At 43.4% G+C, this 27,436-nt stretch overlaps 1 protein-coding gene, 1 long non-coding RNA gene and 1 pseudogene across 6 annotated transcripts in view; 1 reads left to right on the top strand and 2 right to left on the bottom strand.

Annotated features, from left to right (window-relative positions):
• Positions 1-27,436, bottom strand: part of ZCCHC14 (zinc finger CCHC-type containing 14) — a 69,035-nt gene that overhangs the window by 2,396 nt on the left and 39,203 nt on the right. For 2 of the 5 annotated variants that reach the window (XM_054710138.1, XM_028142931.2), the window contains exons 3-12: positions 24,015-24,088; positions 14,172-14,243; positions 11,081-11,190; positions 9,726-9,820; positions 9,589-9,643; positions 7,880-8,159; positions 6,362-6,453; positions 5,890-6,017; positions 4,361-4,501; positions 2,809-4,278 (exon numbers count right to left, since the gene is read on the bottom strand). In XM_054710138.1, the coding sequence (XP_054566113.1) occupies positions 2,809-4,278; positions 4,361-4,501; positions 5,890-6,017; positions 6,362-6,453; positions 7,880-8,159; positions 9,589-9,643; positions 9,726-9,820; positions 11,081-11,190; positions 14,172-14,243; positions 24,015-24,088 (2,517 nt within the window). Of the gene's footprint in view, positions 1-257; positions 1,450-2,808; positions 4,279-4,360; positions 4,502-5,889; positions 6,018-6,361; positions 6,454-7,879; positions 8,160-9,588; positions 9,644-9,725; positions 9,821-11,080; positions 11,191-14,171; positions 14,244-24,014; positions 24,089-27,436 lie in introns of those variants that run through there. The other 3 variants (XR_008554889.1, XR_003616876.2, XM_008139738.3) reach the window with 3 other exon arrangements.
• Positions 9,107-9,255, bottom strand: LOC114230981 (U1 spliceosomal RNA; annotated as a pseudogene).
• On the top strand, positions 20,720-25,122 carry LOC114230913 (uncharacterized). The gene is made up of 2 exons (XR_008554894.1): positions 20,720-20,757; positions 24,568-25,122. It is a non-coding gene; the product is annotated as an uncharacterized LOC114230913 (long non-coding RNA).

Genomic DNA, 27,436 nt, shown 5'->3' with positions numbered 1-27,436 from the left:
TTAAGAATGTTCTGAATATTATGTTTTCTCTTTTTAAATAAATATTCAACTGCAAAAATCCCTGGGTAAGGCCTTCCCGATTAATATTTTAATACTGAAGGCGTTAGCATTTAAAATAATATCTGAGCAGAAAATTCCCTTTAGACTTGAAGATTTAAGTTTCTAAATTTCAGATCAGAAAGCTCTCATTGCAATAGGGTGAAATTGAGAACTGTGTGGTGAGGACTTTATTTCCCACCTCAATAAAACTAGACTTCTGCAGATCCTGTAGCTCTGTCCTGTTGGTGTGGTCTCTTTTAGAGTCTTATCATTTTCTATTGTAGCCTTCCAGGTTTTCAACAGAACTAATACAAAATAAGTCAACAGGAGAAAATTTCAAATCTTTCGCTCATAAATTACAGGACTGTATTATTGTTGAAATGTGTATCTCAAGTGTGAATCTGTAACAGTAAGCCTTGGGAAGGCTATGTAAGATTTTAAAAAACTTGAAAACTTTGCTAAGGATAGATGGCATCTGTTAGAGCCAACTCACAAAGGCCGTGCTGTTACCGTGTGTCTGCAAGAGCTCCTTTGTGGTGGAAGATGACAGGCCTCAAAGCTTTGACAACTAGGGATTTTCTGGGACTTGGACCCTTAGAAATTAAGTTGTTGCAAGTAACTACTTCTACTTAATAACGTAGTTTAAATTTATTTGCAGAAAAAATTAAAAACCTGAAGCTGCTACCAAGTGTTTTACGGAGGGAAGTAAATGCTAAGATCTCTGTTGTGTACAAAGTGACTAGCCTGCTGGTGCCAACTCTTTAAAGACAGATTCTCCGAATATCTTGCACTGACTGCTCTCAGGGAGTTTGTCTCCAGAACTGCAGAGATTGACATCAGTTTACATTCTTCTGTAGTGCAATCCCTAAAAAGCCCAGAAATTAGTGCCTAACCACTTTAGGAACAAAACAAAACAAAGGTGACATTTTCCCTCACCCAGGGGTGTCAAGAGTCCGACTGGTGGAACTCCACTTGGAGAACTCCAACCTTCAGTTCTCGATTCCGATCTCGCGTAGCTGCCCTGGAATTACGTGTGAGCCTAGAAGGACCAATGACAGCAATGCTCTTCCAGAGACGGGAGGCCTCTGCATTGCCATCAAGGGTGGAGGTGGCCAATTTCACCTGCTGTGGAGATACCCACTAGGCAAGTCCTGACATCAAGCTCCAATCTAGGATTTTGGCAATAAAACTGAGTTTGATGCACTCCTATGCTAGGTTTTCTATCCAGTCTAATAAAGTAAAGCACCTTTGGATTAAAAATATTAAGCTCAACAGCAACTAGACTTCTCAGTTTTGTATTTAATTTTCCTTATGTCTCCATGGCTTAATAGTGTTCTGTTGCCAGAGAAAAATATCAATCTGTGGAGTCCAGACTTTCTGCTGGAGGGGCATATTTCAACCTAAAAGTACCTAGAGAGAGGGAAAAAAAGAGATCAAATTTGAATCACTGTAGAATTACTACAAACAGCTGATCTGTCCAAAGTTATTTCCAGAGTCACTGGTCAAAATTCAGGTGCTGGGAATCTAGACCACCTGTTCTAACCACTGCCAACCCCCCTCTCCCACCCCACAATTGATGCAAATTTACTAGTTTTCTAAAAATCAGACAAGGGGTGAAATGACTGAAGTTACCAATCCATTCCTTGATTCTTTTTAGGAGTGCTTTTTCTGGGACTCCCAACAGCACATAGCTGGTTGGCTATCCAGGATGCATCCTCTCGGGACATGCGTCCTCTGGGGACAGGGCCCCGTGCTCTGGGCTCGTGGCATCAGGACATGCAGCACAATCTCTATCAACAGGGGTTGCCATAGCCCAGTTGCCCCACCTGCCACCAGACCTACTGAGTCTGAGCTGTTTGTCTTACAGTTCTCTAGGTCAGCAGTCGCCCACCGGACCGAAAGGCTGGTGACCACTGGTTTAAGGAAACCTTTGCAGCAGCAGTTGCCAACCGGTGGTCCGTGAGGTCCGAAAGGTTGGTGACTGCTGCTCTAGGTGACTAAGATACACAGGCAGGTCTGGAAATCACAGGTTTAGAGCAACCTTCACATCTACAGAGATCAAGTGACTTTTTAAGACTATACAGTGAATAGTCACAGAGCTGGGACCAATTTTCCCAATGCCTGGTTTAATCATCTTTCCAAAACCAACAGCAAGAACAAATCCACTGTAATAAATACATCAACCATACGTTTGAATTTGACTAAAGGAGACAAAAGAGAGTGAGTGGGAGGAAGGGGGGAAGGCAGAAGATGGTAGAGCAGTGAGGATGACATCACACACTCACACACACACACACACCAATAGCCATGGCGCCCTGCGGGGAGAGCAGAAGTGGGGATACCAACATCCACCCGCACGTTTGAACTTGTGCTATATGCCCTAGGCTTTCAGCTAAAGGTTGGGGGTGGCATTAAATTGCTGATACTTGCTTCCCAGTCACATGGCAAGAAATAAGAAACCAAGGAGCCATCAGGCCAGAGCCCCTCTCCACTGCCAGATCAACATGCTCTAGAATAAGAAGTATGATGAAATCATGAGGACACTCTCAGAACCAAAATAACCCACCTTTTGGGGGCTTTAGAACCTACCAAGAATTTCATGCTTTTGCAAAGAGCATTTAAAAATTACTTTTTGCTTTAAAAAGAGCAAGTTTACTATTATTTTCATAAACAGTAAGCCTTCGCCTGTACCTCTCTGGGCAGCGCTGCACTGCTAGCCAGTGTAGCCGGTCTGCCTCTGGAGCTTCACCGGCCGAGGCCCGCCTTTACCTTGCCGATTGAAGTCCATGGACGGCTGCTTGCAGTCCTGAGCGCGGTGACCGGTGGCCCCACAGTTGTAACATGAGAGATTGCCGCTCTTTTTGTGACTGGAACCATTGCTACTGCCCACCAAGCCCTGGGCCTGGTACACACCAGCCGCCCCTGCCATGAAGCTCTGCATGGGAGGGACGGTGAATGTGGACTGGCCGCCCAGCACGGGCTCGGCAGGCACACTGCTGCCATATGGTGAGTGCACAACCGGGAAGGCGCTGTTGCCGTACTGCTGGGTGCCCACGTAGCCGCTGCCACACACAGGGCTGAAGGGCAGGAAGGGGAAGGGGAAGACAGATGGCCCCGAGAACGGGTGCTGGAAATAGTTGGCGTAGCTGACAGTCAGGCCACCAGAGCCGCAGCTCCCGCTGCATCCACAGGATGTGCACACGACGCAGCCTGGTGGCGGGCCAGGTGAGGGTTGCGGGGGCGCCGGCTGCTGATGGTGGTGGTGGTGGTGATGGTTCTGAGCAGAGGCAGGAATGTTCCCGGGGGAGCCGCTGCCACTGCTGCTGCTGCTGCTGCTGCTGTAGAAACTGCTTTCAGGGACTGAGGAGAGCGCAGGGCTGGAGCTGGGGGCCGGGCAGCTGGGCACAGTGGCCATGTTTGGGAAGGATGGGGAAGGGTGGCTACTGGAGGAGGCAGTGTTGCTGTTCGCACAGAAGCTGCCCTGCAGGGGGCCCACAGGCACACTGCTCATTGCAGAGAAGGCAGCTTTGGTGTTGGCTGTGTACAGAGCAGTCCGGGGGTTTATTATTGCAGGGGGCACACTGATCTGCACGTTATTAGAACAGGAAGTTTGTCCAGAAATGACAGACTCCGCAGGGACAGATGAAGACACCAGAAGTTTGATTGGTGGCCGAGCCACGTGGAAGACCGTGCTGGATGTTCCCACGGCAGCAGTGCTAGTCTCCACCACCAGGGCCGGCTGCTGGGCCGGCTTCATCACCCTGTCCAGTGCAGACGCATGGACAACTTTGGTGCGGGGACCAAAGGAGATAGTGGGTGACCCGGAGCTGCTCTCAGCAAGTCCAGAGAGGACCTGCATGGGCTGATGGGGGGCAGACGTGGGCAACACATCCATCATGGCATTGCCAAAACTCTTGTCCACTTTGATTCCACTTCTTGGTCCAGAGACTTTATTCCTTTCTTCTAGAGACAGCAGTGAGTGCATAGAAGACGAGAGGAGCTTCATGTCCGTGCCTCCCCTCTCTGATTTGTGCACAGAATTCAGCATTCTGATGGGTGCAATGTGCGAGGCTGCAGTCATCATCTGTGGAGGCAGGGGGTGGTGGCCTGAAGGGTTGGAGCCTGCCTCATTCTGCACAGGGAGAACCTGGGCCGTGGGTCTGGCAGAACTCGAAGTGAAATGATTCAGTAGCATGACAGGCTTCTCCTTATCAGAACCCTCCATGTGCATCTCCACACCTAGATGGAAACAGAGAGGTCAGCACAGCCCCACAGCCTAGGGCAGAGGCAGCACCGCGCCAGCCATGCTGGGCATCCTTACGCCTGTCATTCTCCTCAGCGCTGTCTGAGCTCTCTTCCCGGGCCTGCACCCCCATCGGGCTGGGGGAAGAGCTGGAGCACTCTGAGGAGCTGCCTTCCCGGGCCGTCTGGTGAGGGGGCTGCTCCACTTCCACCCGCAGCACTGTGGAGAAGGGACAGGTGATAGTCCAGAGGTGGCACCCAAATCCATGAGTTCCAGAACTCCAACAGGGGTCCGCCTTCACCCACCTCCGTGCAAACCTATGGCACACTGATTCCTTTACAGCAATCCCAAGAAGGTAGGTACGGGTATTTCCATATTCAACAGGGCTCTGACGTTCTTAGAGAACAAAATGCCCAAGGTCACGGCGAGTTACGTGGCAGATGCAAACACAGCGATGCTCTCAGCCAGATGCTCTAATGCCTCCCTCTACTCAAACACCAGAGAATGAGAACGAAGGGTTCCCAAACCAGCATGGTGCTGCAAAAGGAGTCATCCACAAACACCCCGTCTCATGAGGTTGAGGGACACAGACCGTTTTAGTCAAATAACCACTCAGAAGATACACTGCATTTTTTCCTTCCTCATTTACTATTACTCTTGATATTTCTGCTGGTGTGGCTTGGTTGGTTGGAGCGTTGTTCGTACACTGAAAGGTTGCGGGTTCGATTCCCAGTCAGGGCACATACCCAGGTTTTGGGTTTAATTCCTAGTCGAGGCACGTTTGGGAGGCAAGCAATTGATATTTCTCTCTCTCTCCCTCCCCCTCTGTGAAAATTGATGAAAGCATGTCCTCGGGTGAGGATTAAAAGAAAAAAGAAAGAAAACAACAGAGCAACTTATACAGGGGTCCTCAACATTTTTCTGAGGAGGGAGAGGCAGGAGGAGGAGGGGAATAGTGGCTAAAAAATCAGATCACTGAAGCTTCAAGTCCCCAGAGCAGAAAGGGGGTGGTTACGCATGGAGGAGACTTTCAAAGGGAACCTCTGAGGCAATGACTTAAACATGACCTCTGTGCTCCACCTAGGGCTGTGGTCGGCAAACTGCGGCTCTCGAGCCACATGCGGCTCTTTGGCCCCTTGAGTGTGGATCTTCCACAAAATACCACAGCCTGGGCGAGTCTATTTTGAAGAAGTGGCGTTAGAAGAAGTTTAAGTTTAAAAAATTTGGCTCTCAAAAGAAATTTCAATCGTTGTACTATTGATATTTGGCTCTGTTGACTAATGAGTTTGCCAACCACTGACCTAGGGGAAGAGAGAGGTTTTCTTTTCATTTATTTTGTATAATTCCTACTCTTTCCTTCTCACTGTAGTAGTTTCTGGATCTAATTCTTTAGCCCAAACAACTTTAGGCAACTCACCAGTATCCAGCTTCTAAGCAAAATGACCCATCTAATTTCCTATGGTAGAGACTACAAAAGCTAAAATAATGAATAGTAATTGTAAATACTAAAAGATATATATGGCAGAAGGGTGTATTATGAGGTCTAACGATTATCAAAAGGAACAGACTGCACTCCATGTGTCAAGGCTGATCCGGCTCTCACCCACCTGCAGCGTGGGGGCTTCGGACATTCTGCACGGGCCCTACGTGGCTTGTGGGGGGCACACGGGCCACTCCACTGCTGGTGACCGGGGGTGGGGCTGAGGGGTTCAGGCACCGTTTCTCTGACTTCTCCCTGTTATAATAAGAAAGCATGCAAACAAGCAAGTTTTAAATTCTGCTGAAAAACCTTCTCATATTTCACAAACTGCATAAGTGCATATATTCCACACAAAGGTGACTTTCATTAAAATAATCTCCAGGGTGGAAAATATCACATTCTAACTAGTCAGATTCACTAGAAGGACCTTTCCTAGCAAACCTTTCCTAGGGCCACATTCATAGAATTTTAAAAGCATTAAAATGTGCTAAGCAGTCAAAAGTGATCCAATCACTAATATGTAACAAAGCTCTAAGTCCTAGCATCTGTTCAGCAGGTCAGAAGCTAAAATAACAGACATTTCACAACGTCACACTTACTTCTCCAGCTCCAGTTGAGTCTTGAGTTTTTTCTTTGCTCCCATGGTAAGGGATTCAAATTTATTTAGATCTTCTTCGGTAAGGCTCAGAAACTTCCATAGAAGAAATAAATTACAAAATTATTGAGACTTAGGATTCTGAAAACAAAGAACTTTGATTCCATTTCTAGGACATGCAAACAGACCAAAGAGTAGATAATAAAAGACTTGGGAAAACTAAAACATTTACTTGCTGAATGTTTTGGTATCCATAGTTCAAAATACAAGACACTCATTTTGCGTCTATAAGGGCACCAGGCACCTCACAAGGACTTGCTGAAGACCCATGCTGTGCAGGAAGGTGATGGCAGAGATGTAATCTGTGTAAGTGCCCCCTTCCTCGCTGGGACACACTCCTCAAACGCAAGCATTTATCCTCCTGCAGACAGGAGGACAGTTTCTTCTAACAGCTCTTTTTTCTTGGTATCTGGGACAACAGCAACTTTGTTGGGCAGCAAGTGATCCAGAAGAGCAGAGGCCATCAGAACTAACCCGGCCTTACACCAAGCAGACAAATGATGTTCTGGCTCTCAAGACAGTCCATGACATGATTTGTGAGTGTAGCCATTTTAACTGATACATTAAAACTTCTAAAGCTGATCATGACCAGTGTTAGTAAAATCTATTGTTTCTAAGATCTATGAATCCTAAACTGAAACTATTACAAATATACTTAAAATCTGTTTTTTATTGTGCAGTAAAAGCTGAATTTCTAAGTTCAATTGCAGATTTTTGGACAAATGAAATTTTACCTAGATAAAAGCCACCAAGTCATTTTATCCAACAGGGGGAGCTCAGAGTTCAGACACCGTGTATAGGTCTAATTTAGTTTTATCACTGATACCAAGACTTAAGAAATTTCAGAATTTAAGAGTGAAATAATGCTCATCTGAACTTTCTATTGTAAAAAATAATTTCTATGTAGCACTGCTTGAAAGCCCTAAAATTCATCTTTTCCTTTAGCTATTTGACCCTAAATCAAGTCAGCTCATCAGAGAGCCACTTACTGGGACTAAAGTGTTTGGGCCCCTTGTACAACTGGCCTTCCTGAGCTGAGCATCAGCACATGCACAGGCCTATATGGAACGACATCCAAGATGGGAGTTGGGGGATGTGGGCACCAAAATTCACTATTTCTACCGATTGCAGGACTGATGGAGACACAATGTCCTTCTCATCACATAGAGTACCAAATTTGTAAAGACCCCAAACTATCTAAAAAAACTGTTTGTTTGCAACCAATCCTGTTCCAGCTTTTGCTTCAGCGGCAGGCAACCTTCAAGTTCTAATCCACTGCTACCCTCCTGGGAGCATGCAGGACTTAGGGCATGCATCTGTAGGTGTTAAATTCCAGGCACTGTGATTTCCACAACTCATACAGTTTAGAAACCCAACTGACTTCCTCTAGGAATGAGGTCAGAAGAAAGGTTACCTGGGAAAACAAGCAAATTCTACTTCGCCTGCTTAGTAGCCAACATACCTTCTCCATCGTAAGCTGTTTAAAGACGGGATAGTATTTGTGCAAACGCAGTTTCCTCAGCCAATCTAAAATCCCATTTTGCTCCTGGGTCTGAGGGGTCTGCAGACTGGAAGGCATTAAGATGGCAGGCGAGGTGTCCATCTGGGTCCGGTAGGCCAGCGCCGAGCCCCCGCCCCCTGTGTGGGAGCAGTGGGGCAAGGCGGCCGCGCCAGCTGAGTGCTGCATGTGGTGCTGGGCGCCACTCTGAGAGGATGGGATGCCGGCTACTCCACACACGGGCCTGTGAGGACAGAGGTCACGTGGTTTCAGAAGACCGCAGCCTTACCGTTAGAGGCATGCACAAGCCAGCTTCTCCATCCTGGATGCATCTGCAGTCCCATCCACTGCTCACCTCAGAGCCCTTTCTGCCACTTCTCCACTCCATCACTCCATCCCACTTAAGTCTGACATCTGTAGGCATGTATGTGTACATGCATGTATATGTATCTATTTGTATGATGTTTAAGAACATGTGTACATATGCATTTGTATGCACATGTTTAAGAGTATGTATCTATGTGTGCACATATATGTATGTGTATGTTCATATGTGTGTCACAACTTGACTAGTTTGTTACTTTTATCACAGGATGATACTGACAATCATAAATTAAAACTGTCTCCTAAATCTTGAATACTCAAATTAACCTTAAAAAAAGTAATAAATCCTAGAAGCTGGAAGGAACTTTCTGTCCTTGCCCCCACATGGATTGACTATGTGCTCACTGCATACCAGGCTGAGTGCTACGCAGTAAATAAGAAAGTCAGCGCTTTCCAAGACCTCATTAACTGCCTAGTTCTTTACACAACTGTGTGCGTGCGCGCATGCTCTGTGATATCAGCCCATTAAAAATATCAGCTGTCAGACAGGCAGACGGCCTTTCTGTCACCTGAGCACTCCTACCATCGCTGTCCGGCTCACAAGAACAGAGGACCCCTCCAGCAGCACTCTGGCATCAGGCCCACTCACCTGCTGGGAGCTTGTATAAATGAAGGTTCTCAGAAATTCTGGCTTCCTAGAATGAGCAGGGCCTAGAAACTGGCACTTGTAGTAGGGGTCCTTGGGAATTCCAATTCCAGTTGCTTAGAGAACACTTCTCTCTCTCTCTCTCGTTTTTAGAAATCTTAAATTGGATTATCTCTATACAATTCTTCTCTCAACATTTATTTATTTATTTATTTTATTATTATTTTTTTTTCACTACCACAAATTATGCAGTCGAGTTTCCCACATTTGGGGAAATCGCAGGGGTCAGCACATCCGGAGTGCAATGGATAAGCCTCGCCCTGGGAAAACCACCTTCGTGATCATGGTATCTCCCCTGCCAGGTAAGTATTTCTCTCAGCATTTAAAACTAAGATTAAGAATGACTTATTTACACACAGCCAAAAGTAACAACACTGATTTAAAAGGTGTTGGTTAGCCCAGCCAGTGGCTCAGCATTTGAGCATTGACCCAGGAACCAAGAGGTCACCTGTTTGATTCTCAGTCAGGGAACATGACCAGGTTCCGGGCTTGATTCCCAGTAGGGGGCATGCAGGAGGCAGCGGATCAATGATGTTTCTCTCTAATTGATGCTTCTATCTCTATCCTCCTCTCTTCCCACTCTCTAAAAATCAATAAAAACAAACAAACAAAAAAGGTGTTGGTTACATGGTAGAAGTCTCACCTTCCAGACACGCCCATCATGGTACCAACTTTAGAAAGGGAAAGGTTGCCAGGACCTGTGAGTTAAAATAAATATCATAAAATTTACAGACAATAAAAATATTCTTATTCTTATTTAATTACATTTTACAAACTCACTTGGACTTTGAAGCTGTTGGGTGGGAGATGAAGTGCTGAAAAATTTCTTAACATGGTCATTTTTCAGTACGTGAGAAGGTAATGAAGCCAAATACCTAAAAATTAAACCAAAGAGCTTATCAGTATTAAAATGGTATTACCACAGACTGGGAGAGAAATTTCAATTCCCAATTAAGAGAAATACATATTAGAGAAAAAAAGAAGCAGAAGTGCCTTAATCTATATTCATCTAGATTTAATTCAATTTAATCCTTATTATGATTCATAGTTTCCCCATGCCCCTTTTCTTACTTGTATGTTATTACACTGTATGATCAAGTCTTTCAGGGCCTGATGAGCTATAACGTGACTGCAGTCAGTGGCATCACAATCACCGGGAACTTGCAGCCACTGAGCTGCAACTAGGTCTCAGGCGCTAAGATGTCAGGTCCCATTCTGGAGACCAGGCAGCAGGCCTGCCCCTCCCTGCACAGTTACAAAACCAGAATGCTAGGCCAGGATCCAGGGCCCAGGAGACTGTTTGTTAGCCCCTGGAACCGTCTGAACTTTCCACTATAGAGCAGAAACAGTAATCAGATATAGTTTTATCAGACTGTCAAAATTACATTCAATGGGAGCATATACTAGTACGTTGATTTTTTATTGATTGATTGATTTTATAGAGAGAGAGGAGAGGAGGGAGGGAGAGGAAAGGAGGGAAGGAGAGAAACATCAATTTGTTTCATTTATTTATGCATTCATTGGTTGCTTCTTGTATGTGCCCTGACTAGGGGATCGAACCTGCAACCTTGACATGTCAGGACAATGCCACTCAGCCAACTGAGCCACCCAGCCAGGGCAAGTAGCATATACTTGAAATTCCTTTGCTCATATCCTCAAAATCACAACTAAGTTATTAAGAGTCTTCGAACTGCCCGTAACTGATGAATATCCCTAGAAACAAAGTAGAGATTAAAACCATCCAGAGTAGCCCTAACTGGTTTGGCTCAGTGGATAGAGCGTCCGCCTGCGGAACGGAAGGTCCCAGATTCGATTCCAGTCAAGGGCATGTACCTTGGTTGTGGGCACATCCCCAGTAGGGGGTGTGCAGGAGGCAGCTGATCGATGTTTCTCTCTCATCCCATCGATGTTTCTAACTCTCTATCCCTCTCCCTTCCTCTCTGTAAAAATCAATAAAATATAAAAAAAAAAAATAAAACTATCCAGAGTAATGTACTAGTATAACCTCAAGAGCTCCTCAGATGAACAGGCAGCTCATGTCTGGAACTGCCCAGCCTGCCCACACTGCAGAAGGGCGAGCAGTCACCACCAGAAGGGCTGCTCCCTATGGCCCCGGGGTGGGGTGAAGAGCATACCTCAGGTCCGCTTCCAGATCCATGTGGTTTCGCTCTACATAAAACGAATCTGAGCCAGCTAAGCAAGGAATGAATTTCTCCAAATTTTCTTCAGGGTATAGCTGAGATAACTGAAAGAAATGAAAAAGCTTAGAAAGTATGTCAAAGTTCATTTCAAAACCAAAATTCTTCCATATAAGAAAACACTTGGGTAGGTATTAGATGGTGACATCTGCTGGTATGATACAAAGTACTCTTCTATTAGCTACTTGGGATGTAGAAAACCACAAAAGAACATCACACTCCCACCATAACATCAAGAAAAAGCTTGGTATTCTGCACATCGTACCTTCCCTTGAGCCCAGCAGAGAGCTGAATTGCAAGGTCACTACCTGAACTGATTTTCAAGAGGAACCATTCCTCCGAGGAGAGATGGGACACGTGAACTGTCAGCTGTGGCAGAGCACTAGGAGGAGGTGGCTGCCATATAAGCAGGTAGAAGAGACTGGCCAAGACGGACACATTCCCACAGGCTGAGTGTGACATCCATCAGCCAGGAGCCCAGACACAGGGGAGTGTGCCCTCACTCCCAAGCTCTCTTGTATAGGCAGGAGACTGGAGAGCCTCCATAAGGTGACACAGATGTGGGTTGGCTCCCCCTGGAGAACAGGGAGGAAACCCTGTGCCTTTCCCTGGAGCCTTCAACCCAAGACAAAAGCCCTTAAGCTGCTAGTGGAGGAACAAGACTGCTCCTGATCCCAGAGTCCAAGCAAAGACCCCAAGTTTCTGGGGAGGATGATGAAAAGATGAGAATGCAACAAATTCAACAGGTTCATGAAAAGCAATACTTTCCTGCCTCTGGGCGCAGGGTAGGAAGTCCTCCTGGCACAGGCCACTGGCAAAGATACCCTGCCTTGGAGGAAGGTAAAAGCAAAACACCCGGAGGAAGGGGCCTACCTGGGTCAAGGATCCTGCAACATCACAAAGTGGAAGTCAAGCTGCTGCTGGGGAATGAAGGGGCAGGGATGCTGAGAAAGCCCCTGCAAAGGCCTTGTGCCTGGGCCTACGGCTGGGCCAGGAGGAGGGAGAAGCCTCCTCCACCTCCCCCAAGTCCATCACCAGGCAGCAAGTAACAGCTGTCTCACGAGTGGCGGTGGGGTTGAGGGGTCAACAGTAGGGAGATCTCTCTGTGCCACAGCCACATGAGACTCCTGAAAGCAAGACCACAGAGAAGAACCTTCCACACTCCAGGCCCCACTTGGGGCTCCTACACGCAGCCATTTGCTGGAGAAACCTGAAGCCTGTGGTACACTGAAGATAACCACAGTAATAACAAAACCCAAACCCACACCTGACTGGATCAACTCGAGGACCCCACTGAGGGCCTGACAGAGCAGCAGCACTCCCATTTCCAGGCATAACACTATTTCCCTCAGTCTCTATATTTTCTAAATATGATTTCTAATAATCAAAAATTGTAAGGCACACCTCCCAAAAGAGAGAATAAAAACTTATCAAGATAATTATTAGAACCAGACTCAAAACCAACTCAAATGCTGGAACTATCAGACAGAGACTTTAAAACAACTATATTAACATAATAAAACATTTAGTTAGAAAAAACGTGCATGCAAAGCCCAGCTGGCCTGGCTCACTATGAATCAGGAGGTCACAGTTCAATTCCCAGTCAAGGGCACATGACCGGGTTGCAGGCTCGATCCCCGTTGTGGGGCATGCAGATGGCAGCCAATCAATGGTTCTCTCTCATCATTGATGTTTCTGTCTCTCCCTCTCTCCCTCTCTTTCCTCTCTGAAATCAATAAAATATATATTTTTAAAAACATGAATAACTAGGAAATTTCAGCAGAGATATGGAAAGTTGATTAAAAGACATGTCAAATGGAAAGGCTAGGGACAAAAAGCAAAAAACAAAATAGAAATAAATAAAACAAAAACAAGTAAACTATGGTATCAGAGATGAAGAATCCAACAGGTTCGTTAGCAGCCTGTGCAGAGCTGAGGAGTAACGTCAATAAACTGGAAGACTGAGGGCAATAGAAATTACCCAAAGTGAAAAAGTGCAGAGACTAAGAAAAACAAAAGCAACCCAGAGCTGCATAGAACATCAAAGGTCCAAGTAAATGTAACGAAGTCCAGGAGAAGTACAAGTGAGCGGGCAGAAGAAATATCTGAAGAGAAATGGACAAGACTTTTCCAAAATTAATGAAAGACAGCAAACCATATATCCAAGAATATGAGCCACTGTAAACACCCAGACAAAAGACCAATGCAAGCAGAGTCAGCATCAGGGAACCCAGAGAAACTGTTTTGTTTTGTGCCCCCCCCCCCCTTTTTTTTTTTTAACAAATGAGAGCTAGGCACAAAGGAGAGGAAATGCAGTGTTGTGAATGTTATAGAGGGAAAGTGAACTCCAGGAGGAGCAGTAATGCTAGAGAGCATGGCACTGTGGTGTTCTGTGCTTGACTGGCCAAAAGGACAGGCAAGAATCAAACAGCCTCCTGTCCAAGCTTTTAAAGTAGGATCCACCAACGGTGTTTTTTCCTATAGGATTATATCCTTGATTTTATAATGAAAATATCAGACTTTGGAGACACTTCAGATACTAGTAGCGTATGTAGGTAGGTAGGTACGCATGTACACATGTAAAGAGGTGTTTATTTAGTAGTGGAACCTTTTGTTCAAATGACATTTATTGCAACAATTTAAAAATAAATAGCAACATCCACTGTGTAAAACAGGTAAAGGTGGGACTAGATGAAGCCTCTGACCACTGAGCGACCTGTGCAGGCCTCTCCCTCGGCCTCCACGAAGAGCAACCAAACCAACACCCTTGGTCATCTGTGCAGTTTCATCGTCTGCCTCAACTCACTCTCAACAACTAGAAGGAGCAGAGGTTGTGGCACCGAGGACAATGCTTATTGCCGTCACCTGTGAGACACAGCCCTTGGACTGCCTCTGGACAGGCCCGACTTCCAGGCACTGCACTCACTATGCTAGCTGAAGGAAGCCGCCCACGGAAATCACTCTGCAGTACAACCAACCACAGGGCCGGGAGCCTTCTCATTGGTAGAAGAGCCCTTAATCACCTTACCTTTGAAATAAATTCAGTCACTTCAGAGGAAGATTTGGTTACTGATGTTACTGAAGAGTCAGACCACAAGACCTTAAAAACAAACAAACGAACAAACCTTAAAAACAGACACCACATACGCAATTCACAGCAGGTCTGTCCAGACATCTTTGCTGGCGCAGGTGCGGGGAACACAACAGGCCCTAGTGCACTGTGCACCGTGTGAACTGGAGCATTTACACATCCCTTGACTTGTTGGAGAAAGAGCATTCACCCAGGCCCAAAGCTTAACTTTGTGTTTTGTGCAATTGCTCAAATATCACCAAATTACTCAAGCATGGAGTCTAAGGTTTGCTCCTTAAAGTTCTAGGAAGTCACAGATAATTACGACTTGATGCCAGTAAACATCAGCTTCAAGTGGACCTCCTCCTCTCAGGTCGTGCACATGACTCTGGATGCAAGTCAACGAAGTTACCAGAAATCAACCCAGGTGTCCACACAGAAAGTGCTTGTATGCACCCCTGCCCTCAGGAATCTCACAGAACTGGGGGCCCCATGGGAGTAAATCCATGACAGCAGGCCAGGGCATCAGTACAAACAGCGGAGAAAAATCTCCCGTGGCGGGGGGTGTAGAAGAACTCAGAGAAAGGCTTTCGGGAAGCTCTACAATGCCAGTTATGCCAAAGACCTGACTATACATGTGTTTTTCCCTGCCTGCAGGTATGACAATGGGCAGTTTTATTTCATTACTTCACAAGTGTCAGTCTCCCCAAATGGACTGGAAGCTCCTGGAGGGAGGGCTGGGTCTTTTCTGTTTGTCTTCTCTCAGCATGTCTCACAATGTTTCCTCCCACAGTGCTAAGTGAACTGGAGGGGAGGGGAATGGCACCCACAGACATCACCAGAGGGCTTCTCTGCATGAGAAAAGCATGAGCTGAACTGGAATGGGAAAGTAAGAAGTCTGCTAAAGGAATGGGACAGAGAAAGGGACAGAGTGAGATGAGAGGGAGGAAGGGGCCAGAACAAGAAGGGTTAAACCACGAAATAGAAACTTTACCCTAAAATCCAGAAGCCACTGGAGGATTTCAAGTCAGGAAATAAAATGATCAAATATATATTTTTTCTTACTTAAAAAAAATATTTTTATTGATTTTTAGAGAGAGAGGAAGGGAGAGAGACACATAGATGTAAGAGCAAAACATCAATGGGGTGCCTCCTACACAACCCCTGCTGGGAATATCAAGCCCACAACCCGGTCATGTGCCTGACTGAGAACTGAGCTGGCGACCTTTCAGTGCATGGAATGACACCCAATCAATTGAGCCACACCAGCCAGGGCCCCAAATATATTTTATTACCCAAAATAAAGTATTATATTTATACTGATTTAGAGCAAACAGAGCTCAGAAATACCAAACACTTCTGCTCCCCCTCTCCCCCCACCGGCTCTCATCATGTATGCTGAGGGGCTCCTTTGGCCTGGAAGGACTGTCATCTCCCTTCTTGCCTGCTGAGATTCACATTTCATTTCAGCAGTTGTCACACCACACAAAAATTACCAAGGCGTCTGTTTCATCAAGCTCCCATTAAATACAAGCTAACTGAGGAAAAGGACCATCTTCTTTATCTTTGAATTTCCAACATCTTCAGAAATTCACCAGCAAGGTTTGAACAAACCAGCCTTGCCATCTAAAACCTGCCTACACTAAAATGAAAATATCTAAACCTTTTGTGTCTAAAATAATCAAATTTGCCTGGCCAGTGTTGCTCAATGGTTGAATGTGGACCCATGAATCAAGAGTTCACTGGTTAGATTCCCAGTCAGGGCACATGCCTGGGTTTCGGGCTCAATCCCCAGTAACGGGTGTGTGGGAGGCAGCCAGTCGATGTCTCTCTCTCATTGATGTTTCTATTTCTCTCTCCCTTCTTCTCTCTCTAAAATCAATAAAAATATATATTTTAAAAAATAAATCTTATGACAATATTAAAATGGAATTTGGTAGTGGTGTTGGAGGAAGCTGCTACCCACATAAAGCACAAGTAACATCTATGATTAAAGGTGAAAACTGTCTAGTCGTCAGATGTTTTACTCAAAGCACTGTTGACATGTTGTGTTTCTCAAAGTAAAAGATGTGGAAACATTTTCCCTTATAACTCTTACACTATGATAACAATCTGTTTCTAGTTTGAATCTTTTCTCTCTCCCCTTCCACATTCATGTCACATGAACACGTCCTTACCAACTAAAACATGAAATTCAATACCCAAAAAGTAAGGGTAGCATGGACAGACCATTTTCTGTTCAAATAGACAATTTGTATCCTCAACAATGATGTACTTTAACTGGGTACAACCATCCTAGGTTCTCTGTTCCTGATATGTTTTCCTTTTGCTTCCAAATGGAGCTGATAATTTCGACTGTGGGCAGACAGGAAGTAAGGACTAGAAACAAGCACTCAATTCCATGCTGAGCCCAGCACCACTGTGTTCCACAGATGCAGAATTATTTCACCCCCATACCCTCTATCTCTGCCTCCCTCGCTTACCCATTCCCCTGAACAAGGTGAAGGGACAGGCCACAGAGGGGCATGGATATGAGAAAAGCCTCACATCACGCCACATGCTAGAGAGATGCATGCCCCGTTAAACACAAGGTGGCATCAATTGTAAGCTGCCCCATTATTTTACATACCAAGAAAACATGTTACCAATCAAATTATGGCACATTTTCCTACCACTTACTCAGAGAGCTACTTAGCCTTACTGAGACAGATTTAACACATCTTAAGCATACACAAAAAGGAAAATATGCACAAAATAGATACGTACTTAGGATTTCTTCACACTCAAGAGTCTAATGCTTAGTCACTTTTCACCTCAGTTTGCAATAGTAGTGTTTTTCCACATGGCATCACACTCCAGAGCATGTGGAGTGACATTTTCTTTGCCCACACAGGAATTCACCAAGCCAGAGGCCCCTGCCCACTGCTCATCACATCCGTAAGGTAAGCGGGAGACTCAGTGCCACCACACCTATTCCCAGCTCTCTGAGAAGTCCCAAAGCAACCACAAAGATGAGCAAAGCAGTCACATGGAAAGAGGCAGCTTGGAGAAAGCACAAACCATGCATGGAGAAGAAAACTTATAAAAAGTTAAAACTATCACTAATATTCTCAGTGAACTAAGAGAAGAAAGCATAGCCAAGGACAAGATGCTATGAAAAAAAGTCACAGAAAAAGTGTTATTTGAAATTAAAAACAGAGTAGCAAAAGTGAAAAATTCAACTGAAAAGATGGAAGATGAGATAATCTTCCATAAAGTAGATAAAACAAACAAACAAAAAATAAATGGGAAAGAAAATAGAGGGGGGTGGAACCAAAGGACCAGTCTTGAGGCCCAACATGCAGATAACAGGAATTCCAAACAAGAACACAGAGAAAAATGCAACAGGAAATCAAAAGGAATGATTCCAGAACAGGTCCCCAAATGGATGGATGTTTTTAGACCGAAAGGAACACTGAACTTCAGCATATGACGACCACGGACCTACACCCAAGCAAGTCTCTGAGAAATGTACAAACACGTGGACTAAGAAAACCCTGAAAACTGCTGGAGACTGTAAAACAGGTCATAGTGCAGGATCAAGGAGCCAAAACAGTCCTGATTCCCAACAGCAACCCTGTAAGATAGTCAATAAGCAGTGCTTTCAAAGTCCTGAGGAAAAAGATACAACTTAAAATGATATTCTCAATGTCAGAGTGACTGTTCAGAGGCACTTCCAAAGAGACATGAAAAGTCTCAAAACTGCACCTCCCAAGTACCCTTTCTAAGAAGCAAGCAGAGTAACTACTAAAGGAACACTAACTTAAGACAAAAGATGACCTAAGACTCCAGAGAGGGAACCAGAGCTGGGGGCGGGGGGCCAGGGAGGAGGAAGAGCCTCTAGGTGATGATGAAAGGGGGATCATGATGAGAGCTGTGTACAGGGCTGAAGACCTGGAGTCCAGGCGGAGCATAACCACAGCTCCAAAGATGAAACTGGGATACTGGACACTTCTCAACAAGGGGAATTTTAGACACCCAGGGAAAACCTTAGGGGTGAGGTCTTTTTGTAAGTACTTGTCCCTGAGCAAAATAACAAGCAAAAGGAGACACTTAACTCCAGGGAAAACACAACGTAGGAATGGAAAAGTACTACCATATGGCTCCAGTCAACAACCTTCACATAGTCACACTAATTACCATTCAACCACCGAGACATACGAAGAGACAGTTCCCTGCGACTTCTGGCAATGTATGAAGGATTACTGGTCTCTAAACTCTGCATATATGTGTGTGTGTGTGTGTATATATCATAAAAACTAAATTAAAAAAAATAGTTGACAAGATTCATCCTTTGCTAACAGTGATAAAATATTCAGAGCAGTTAAGACTGTTTGGAGATGACAAATTAAATTTTTACCCTGACCCGTGTTTCAGTGGTTAGAGCATGGGCTTATACACTGGAGGGTTGTGGGTTCGATTCCTTATTGCAGGTTGGATCCCTGGCCCCAGTTGGGGTTCAGGAGGCAACCAATCGATATGTCACTCTCACATGGATGTTTCTCCCTCTTCCCTTCCACTCCCTCTAAAAATCAATGGAAAAAAAATTCTTGGGTGAGGATTATTTTTAAACAATTAAATTTTAAAGAAAAGATACAGTACTAAAATAAATATAATGTCTAGGCTCTTAAGGAAAAATGGCATGTTTTATTTTTTATTCATAGTGTTCTTTAGTTCTTAAAAAAAAAAAAGAATAGTGTATTGATTTTAGAGAGGAAGGGAGAGGGAGAGAGAGAATAATCTATGTGAGGGCGCAACATCAATCTGCTGACTCCTGCATGCCCTCTATCGGGGAATTGAACCAGAAACCTGGGCACGTGCCCTTGACCAGAATCAAACTGGTAACCTCCTGGTGCACAGGATGACACCCAACCAACTGAGCCACACGGGCCAGGGCTCTATAGTTCTTTTTAAGTTAATAAAGCTCTACAATCTAATAGGTGTTTCAAGGGTTTGTGTAGTCTTTTGATGTTTTTTCCTCCCTTTCCTTCATGTGTAATAACTAAAGAAAAAATTTTTTTAGTTTTAGTTATTCTAATTTCTCAAAATGAATTTGAAAAAGCTGGTAAAATTTGGACATTTCAGATGTACAAAGATAAATACTAATTTTATTCTCACTTGCTTCCTGTATACTGATTTGGTTTCCTCAGTAACCAGCAATTACAACTTCAGCAAAAACAAAACCATCCATCTACATGGAAAAGAAGAAGAAATTCAAACTCCTGTTTGTAGTACATTTGTGTATCTTGAAACCATCTTGATCTTGGGTTATGTCTTCCTATAAAAGAGTAATCTTTAATTTGTATCCTGGAAAACAATGATACATAAAAATCAAAACTAGAGATAAACAAGGCTGAGAAAATTGGTGGGGCAGAGAATCATGGACTTCTTTCTGAATAACTAAAGGCTTCCAGGAAAAAGTATTTCATTGAGCCTTTCTATACTGTTAGCAACAGACTGTCGAATCTCATCGAGGTATGGCAGACACTCTGAATAAGATTTTTTAAAATTGTTCTGGTCACAGTATAATAGCTATTTATTTCCATATACAAAGGATAACCTATGTAAAGGACTATTTAATCTTCATTAGTTAGGGTTCTGTGGACAAAAGGTTTAATCTTAGAATGTTTTTTTAAGTTTTATTAACATAAAACTGACAATGAACTGCACATATTTTTCTTATTTTTTTAATAATCATATTTTATTTTTGTTAATCCTCACCTGAGGATATTTGTTCCATTGATTTTTCAAAGAGAGTTGACAGTAGGGGAAGAGACAGAGAGAAACATGGATGTGAAAGAGAGACATCGATTGGTTGCCTCTTGCACGTGCCCCAACAGGGGCTGGGGATAGAACCTGCAAATGAGGTACGTGCCCTTGACTGGAATCAAACTCACAACCCTTCAGTTCTCGGGCTGATGCTCTAAATAATGAGCAAACCGACTACAGCAGAACTTCACATACTTAAAGGGCACAATCTGAAGCTCCAATCAATATAATGTACATATCCTTTGCCCCCAAAAGTTTCCTACTGTCCCTTCCTAGGAAGCCACAGATCTGCTTTCTGTCACTGTAGCTTGCATTTTCTAGAATGCTATGTAAATGGACTCTTATTTTGGTTGGGGGGAGGTCTGGTTTCTTTCACACAGCATAACTGAGTTCCATCCATATTGCTGAGTGTATCAAGTTTACTCCTTTTACTTTGAGTAGTGCTCCACTGTATGAATATGATACAATAGTTTGTTTATCCATTCTCTTGTGAAGGGATATGTGGGGTGTTATAAATAAGGCTGCTATGAATATTCATATATAAATCTTTGCATGAACATATGCTTTCATTTCCTTTGGATAGGTACTTAGGAGTGGAACCGATGGGTCATACTTTAGGAATATGTTTAACTTTTAAAACAATGGCCAAATTATTTTCCAAAGTACTCACACCATTTTACTTTTCCATCTGCAGTGCAGCAGACTTCCAGTTCTTCCACATACCTGTCAGCACTTGGTATGGTCAGTCTTTTTACTTTTCGTCATTCTAATGCTTAACTAGTATCTTGCTGTGTTTTTTTAAAAATATGTTTTTATTGATTTTTAGAGAAAGAAGAAAGGAGAGGGATAGAGAGAGAGAAACATCCATGAGAGAGAAACATCATTGATCAGCTGCTTCCTGCACGCCCCCTACTGGGGATCGGCCCACAACCAGGGCAAGTACCCTCACTGGAAATCAAACGGATAACCTCTTGGTTCCTGGGTCCACGCCCAATCATTCAACTGCTGAGCCACATTGCCCGGGCTACCTTGCTGTGGTTTTAGTTGGTATTTTCCTAACTACTAATGATGCTGAACATCTGTTCATGTATGCTCTTTGCCATCCATACATCTTTGGCTCATGTTTTATTGGACTGGTTTCTTATTATTGAGCTTGAGAGTTCTTTATGTATTTTGAATACAAATTATTTATCAGATATGTAATTTGCATCTATTTTCTCCTAGTCTGTGCCTTCCTTCTCTTTTCATTTTTTTAACAGTGCCTTTTGAAGAGCAAGTTTTAAATTTTGATGAAGTCTAACATATTTGTCTTTTATGGATATTTTGACATTGTATCCAAAAAAACCTTTGCCTCATATAAGTCACAAAGCTTTCTCCTATGCTTTCTTCTCAGATTTTTGTAATTTTAGGTTCTACATTTAGGCCTGTAATAAAATTTAAGTTAATTTCTGTATAAGAGGTGAGATTTGATCAAGGTTCATTTTGTGTGTATGCAATATCTGTTTCAGAACCATTTGTTGAAAAAAATCCTTTCTTCATTGAACTCCCTTTGAATCTTTGTCAAAAATCAATGGACCACTTCCATCTGAGTCTAATTCTGAACTCTGTTCTGTTCTGATCAATGCCTCTACCCTTGCAGCAATGCCACAGTGTCAGGATTCCTGTGGTGTAACAGTAACTCTTAAAACAAGGTACTGTGAGTTTCCCAACTTTTTTCTTCTTTTCCAAATCATTTTGAGTACTCTATAGTTCTTCCCATATAAATTTTAGAATCAACTTGTTGATTTGTAAAACAGAAAAAATTCTATTGGGACTTAATTTTTTTTTTGGAGGGGGCCATTAAAATGGGAAAAAGTTTAAAGATATGTTGTCTTCTCGTCCTGCAGCCCACCAGTTCTCTCTCTAGAGCTATAGGATCTGATGACAGCTAGCTAGAGTGACCACAGTGAAACAAAACCGTAAAGTGGCTGCACTTTTCTTACACATGAATAATACATATCTGTATCCTACAAGCAGTCGCTTATTTCAGAGTAGAGGACAACTCACCAGCACACAATTTAAGCTGCACAAATTAATGGTGTGTTTTGTAAATAAGATAGTAATTTTTTAAAAATGTTGATTATATCTTCCCTTTGTACCTTGAATACCATCCAACAAATGCACTCTGGACTATAAATTCCTTTGGGCACAAGTCCCCACCTCAAAAGAATAGCTAGTTGGACTATTGGAAGGATTTTCACTTTCCTAAACACAAGAATACTTTTACCAGTTATCACATGAGGAAAAGTCAGCTTTTCAGACACTTCAGCTTACCCATTGGGATGAAAACATCTAACCCTGTGTGACAGTCATCAGTGTCAACTCCAAGCAATAGTTCCTAGTCTAGTGCCGCAAGCTCAGAGCTGTGACTGGCCTGAAGGCCAATGGCTCCAGGCTCCTTTAGGAGTTGTGCAGTTTGCTTTCAGAGGATTCAGACAAGGGTCCCATCCCCGCCAGTCTGCTACTGCCTCCTTCTCCTGCTTATAATCCCCTCCTCCTCCGAGAAGTCGTGAGAGGCCAAGTGTCTATTCTGCCAAAGCTCATTTCTTCCGTGAGTAGCAGCAGGTAGTTGTGTTGTGTAGGATTTCTGCATCTCACACTGCACAAGCCCAATTCCCTGTCACCAGTAACAGGACTGAAGACAGGGGCAAATCAAAGCCCAGATGATCAGATGGCCTGTGAGTGCGGCCAACCATCCCAGATCTGCCCTATGCTCAGCAGCTTCCCAAAAGGGTAGGCCCTGTGGAGGCAAATAATGATTGCCAACAGCCCCTCAGGAAACACTAGACGGCAAAAGGCAGCGAGTAGAGGGAGGAGACAGCGTGTCCAGGGTCTGGGGACTTGCTGGGCTCCTGATGCCTACTGGCCTGAATGACGCTGGGATTCCGAGGTTTACTGGCTCCTGAGTTTGGGTGCTAGTCGCAAGCTTTAGCAATCTCCAAAACCTCACGTCTTTTCCATACATTTTGAAAAGACATCAGTAGCTTAACAACTGACTCTCAAATGCGGTACCTCCCAAATCAAATGAAATTTTATCCTTTTAGTGGAAAAAGTATTTTCATGCAGCTACACTCTTTGAAAAACTAGTAAACTACACAATATATACATACTAAATACTACACAGAAGCTTTTATTCCTCAGAACATTCTCCAACAACACAGGAAGCAGATTTTCCTTATCATTCAGTATTCAGGCACATGGTCAAAGGAGAACCTCATACAACATACTGGGCAAGTAACAGAACCTCAGGGACATGGCCACCCAAATTCATTACCCAGCCTCTTCAATAGCTAAGTGGGACCAAAAAACAGTTCAGGTCAACAAAACATAAGAATTGTCTAGCACTGCCTTGGAGGGTCTCTAATCGTAATACATAGTATGTCTCAATTTTCACAATTCTCCACGTAAGCCAACTTAGGTAACCAACTACTAGCAGCTGAGCGTGTCAGTCTAGAGAGCATTCACCATAAAGACGAAGAAGCTCTTGTCATCTAGTGGGTAGAGAAGAAGAGCTTTTGTTTGCAGGCTTTCACTATAGCCAGATCCTGTGCTGAGTGCTTTGAAGGGGTTGTCTCATTTCATTCTCCCCCAAACTCCTCCTCCTTTGCCAACTGGAGGTGTTAGGGCACAGAAGTCCAGCATTGTCCTCAGTCACGTGGCTGACAGGGATAGAACTGAACGGTTAACTCCAGGCTGTTCCAGAGCCCCGGCCCCTCCCCCTCATGGAGGCCACTGAGGTCAGGGAGTGAGTGCTCCCTAGGCTGAAGCCCAACAAGCCCAGTCCTGGAGATGGCCCACCCATAGGCCGAGTCCCAGCTTCCTATCTCCCATAGCACTAGCAGTGTTTTGCAAAATGGCCTATTTTTTATTTAGATAAATAAAAGTATCAATTCATGGTAAATGTTCCCTCCTATCCCTTAGAGGAGAAAAGGGGAAAAAAACTTAGCATCTTACCTCAAAGGAACATTCAACATTTCTTTCATTTTTTTTGTGTGATAATCCCTTCAGGTCTATCTTTTCAACACTCACTGTAAAAGTAAAAAAAACACACACAAAAACAACAAACAACAAACAAAATTATAAAAATGAAATAAAATCCTGAAGTACATATTACTTTAGCATTTAATATTTTAGCAATTTTCAAAATAAGGCTTTCAATGCCCAACGCTGCTCAGTCTCTTCTGCGGTGTGTTCACCTGGAATGAGAAACTTAAGAGGAAGCAAAAAAGCTGTCACACTCAGGAATGGAAGGTGAATTTAAAAGTAAAGCAAGAAAAACAGGCAAAGAAATAAATACAAATCATAGAAAAGGAAGAGAACAGTGCTTGAAAAGAGAACGTAAGTTTATTTGAATGCACACAAGTATGAACTAATTATAACTGAAGATTAGTTATGATCTGTTCCAATTTCTGAAAAACTAATGCTCAATGTTTTCCACTATTACTGTTTCAGACACAGCTCCCCAGAGCCTCTCATTGGATTTTCTTGTCTCATCCTTTTCTGACAGGGCAAGGCTGGAGGTGAAAAGGGCAGCAGTTATAGGAGAAACAGCGAAGATTCCTAATGCTGCCTCTAAAGAATATTGAGGATTGTCATAGACTGGCTGCACAGACAGACAATGACAAAAAAAAGAGAAAGAGTTCTAAAGACACCAGCATCTTCATACCACCCTTTTCACACACACATGGGTGCATTTTTTTATCCTCAAGAGTAAAATGATACATTAGAACACCTTCTTCCATTACTTTTACTCTTTCTGGAGGACATATGGCAGGGTTCTATGAGGATTTCTACAGACCTGTCAACCCAACGGTCCAACACTCAACATAATTGTTACAATTCCTACAGATGCCCACGCTCCTGGTCTGCCACACCAATGTTTCCCAAAGTCTTCTCCAAGGAACACCAGTCCTGAGAGATGTTCAGAGCCACCCCTGAAAACCTTCATGGTAAAAAAATTTGGAGAAAAAATCTGCAAAACTCCTTGTAGATTGTCCATGTACATCAGCAAATTAAAGGCTCTGAGAAGTCCCACAACAAATAAATCTTTTTATTAACAATTCCCCAGTTTTTTTGGTCACAGAACTCTTTCTTCCCCTAACATCCTAGAGAAAACGAAATGCTTTGTTCAATATGCTTTGGGGGAGGTTCTAACCCCGAACCACCCAGTACTTAAGCCACTAACCACATATGACCTTTTAAATTTGTATTAATCACAAGAATAAAATTAAAGTCTAATTCCTCAGTTGCACTGACCACATTGTGTCAACAGCCACCTGTGGCTAGGTGGCTACCATAGCGTACAGCACAGACAGAGAACATTCAGTCATCACAGATTCTACTGGACAGCACCGTCCAGAGCCAAGGGCTGGAAAACCGCAGGCTGCCCTCTGCTGGTTTGTGTAAATGGTTTTATTGGCACACAGCCACACTGTTTGCTTACATATCATCAATGGCTGCTTTCCACCCCACAACAGCAGAACTACTGTTGCCTCTGAAAGCCAAAACTATTATCTGTATCTTTGCAGAAAAAAATTTGCCAAGCCCTGCTCTACCCACATGTCTTACGAAGTTCCTGCTGTGGACCAGGTCCTATTCTAGGGGCTCGTAATACACCAGTGAACAAGATAGATAGTTCTTGTACTCACAGATTACAAGAACCCACCTATCTTGTTCACTGGCATATTACGACCCTTCACTTGCTAAGTTTTCCTCTTGTAAGCCTCCCTAATTTTGTAAAGCTGCATCAGGATTGATATGCATCTTGGAAGATAATAGAACCCATTTGGTTTAGAGTGTTTTAAATTTAAAATAAGCACCTTATAGGAAGGAATTACTCCAAAAAATAAGAGTATGTGTTCCCATTCTGGCAAAACAAAGAAAATACTACATTCAGAGGTTGCACAGCTCCTTATTTGCACTCAAACTACTCACTGTTCCTGTACAACTTCCTCAGTCAGAGAGTCAGCAAATAAACAGCTTTTATGTTTTCAGAACCACTATTTAAAAAAAAAACACCCACAATGACATCATTCTAATCCAGATCTTCAACTTTTTTAAACAATAGGATATATAAAATCAATGAATACAGAAAAATTTAGTCAGCATTTTCCTTGGCCACAGAACATCAATGTGTACCTAAGTGTCCCAGAACTGAATAATATTAGAATTTATGGAAAGAAGCAAAAAACAAAAACACAAAACCTCATCTGGTCTGAAAGCAGGAAGTGACTCATATCTGGACAGGAAAATGTGAAAAGCAGATGAACATTATTCAGCTGTTTTCAAATAAAAAAGCATTTGAACTCCAGGACTGAAATGTTTGTGAAGACTCTTCAAAACCATCAGACCAATCGACATGGTGCTTTGTTTTAGTTCTATAAGTCAGTGCCACCAACCCTACATATAAGCAGCAGCTTTTGCCACCAGGAAAGCTCTGGATCAAATAAATGGCTTAAAAGTTCTGCCACTTTACTCACAGTGAAATTCTCTCCACACTGCCCTCCCAGAACACAACACCTGCCATGACACAGGCTCTACAAACGGGAGAAGGGGAGCCTGGTGAACGGAAAGGCAGGAGGGCACCTGTGGGATGACTTTCGGTAGCAGACATCACCGACAATGGTTCATGTGGAGGGCAGCGTTATGGGATGCCTAATTAGGATTCAAAGATGTTTAAGTACACTTTCAATTTTGGAGCTATATTAAAGACCACGATTACAAAAACAAAACCATGACAAAACGCTTACAATACAACTAAAAATATAAAGTATATGCAAAACATGATTATAGTTATTTATAATATAAAAGTAAAACTGACTAAAAATAAATTATCAAAAGTAATATCAATGATAACAGGAATAATTATACTTGCTGGTAAAATTATGAGCAGCCTTTCCTCAAAATTTCTGTAATGTGGTTTCCTAATTTTAAAGTATATCTACATGCACACAAATATCTATTTACAATCCACTTAAAGTCTACTGGGAGATGAAGTGGCCCCCCTCCCCCTTTCTCACTTTCCTGGTCAGTCCTGCAGACTGAATCATCTAACAGTCACAGAAGTCCCACTACCTTCTGAAGAGTACAAGCAAATGTGTAAATTTTAGGGGCTAGATATCAATCCATCACCTGAAGGGACAGACAGTGAAAGGTAACTGTGAAGACGGGATTTGCATAAACTGGAAAGACTCGAAGACATAAAGGGCGCACTTCTATTTGGTCGGAGATGAGCCAGTCATGGCCAGAACAGTGCTCTAAAAGGCAGACTAGGAAGGACAGGAGCGTCCATCTGGGGAAACACTCGGGGCCAGGAGAAAAGGGGCCAGGATCCAGACTGTGTATAGGTATGCCTATGTCAAAGGAGCCAAATATCA

The sequence above is a fragment of the Eptesicus fuscus genome, chromosome 21 (genome assembly GCF_027574615.1).
Source record: "Eptesicus fuscus isolate TK198812 chromosome 21, DD_ASM_mEF_20220401, whole genome shotgun sequence".
NCBI lineage: Eukaryota > Metazoa > Chordata > Mammalia > Chiroptera > Vespertilionidae > Eptesicus > Eptesicus fuscus.
Note: the sequence above shows the minus strand (reverse complement) of the source record. Positions and strands in the feature narration are given on the sequence as shown.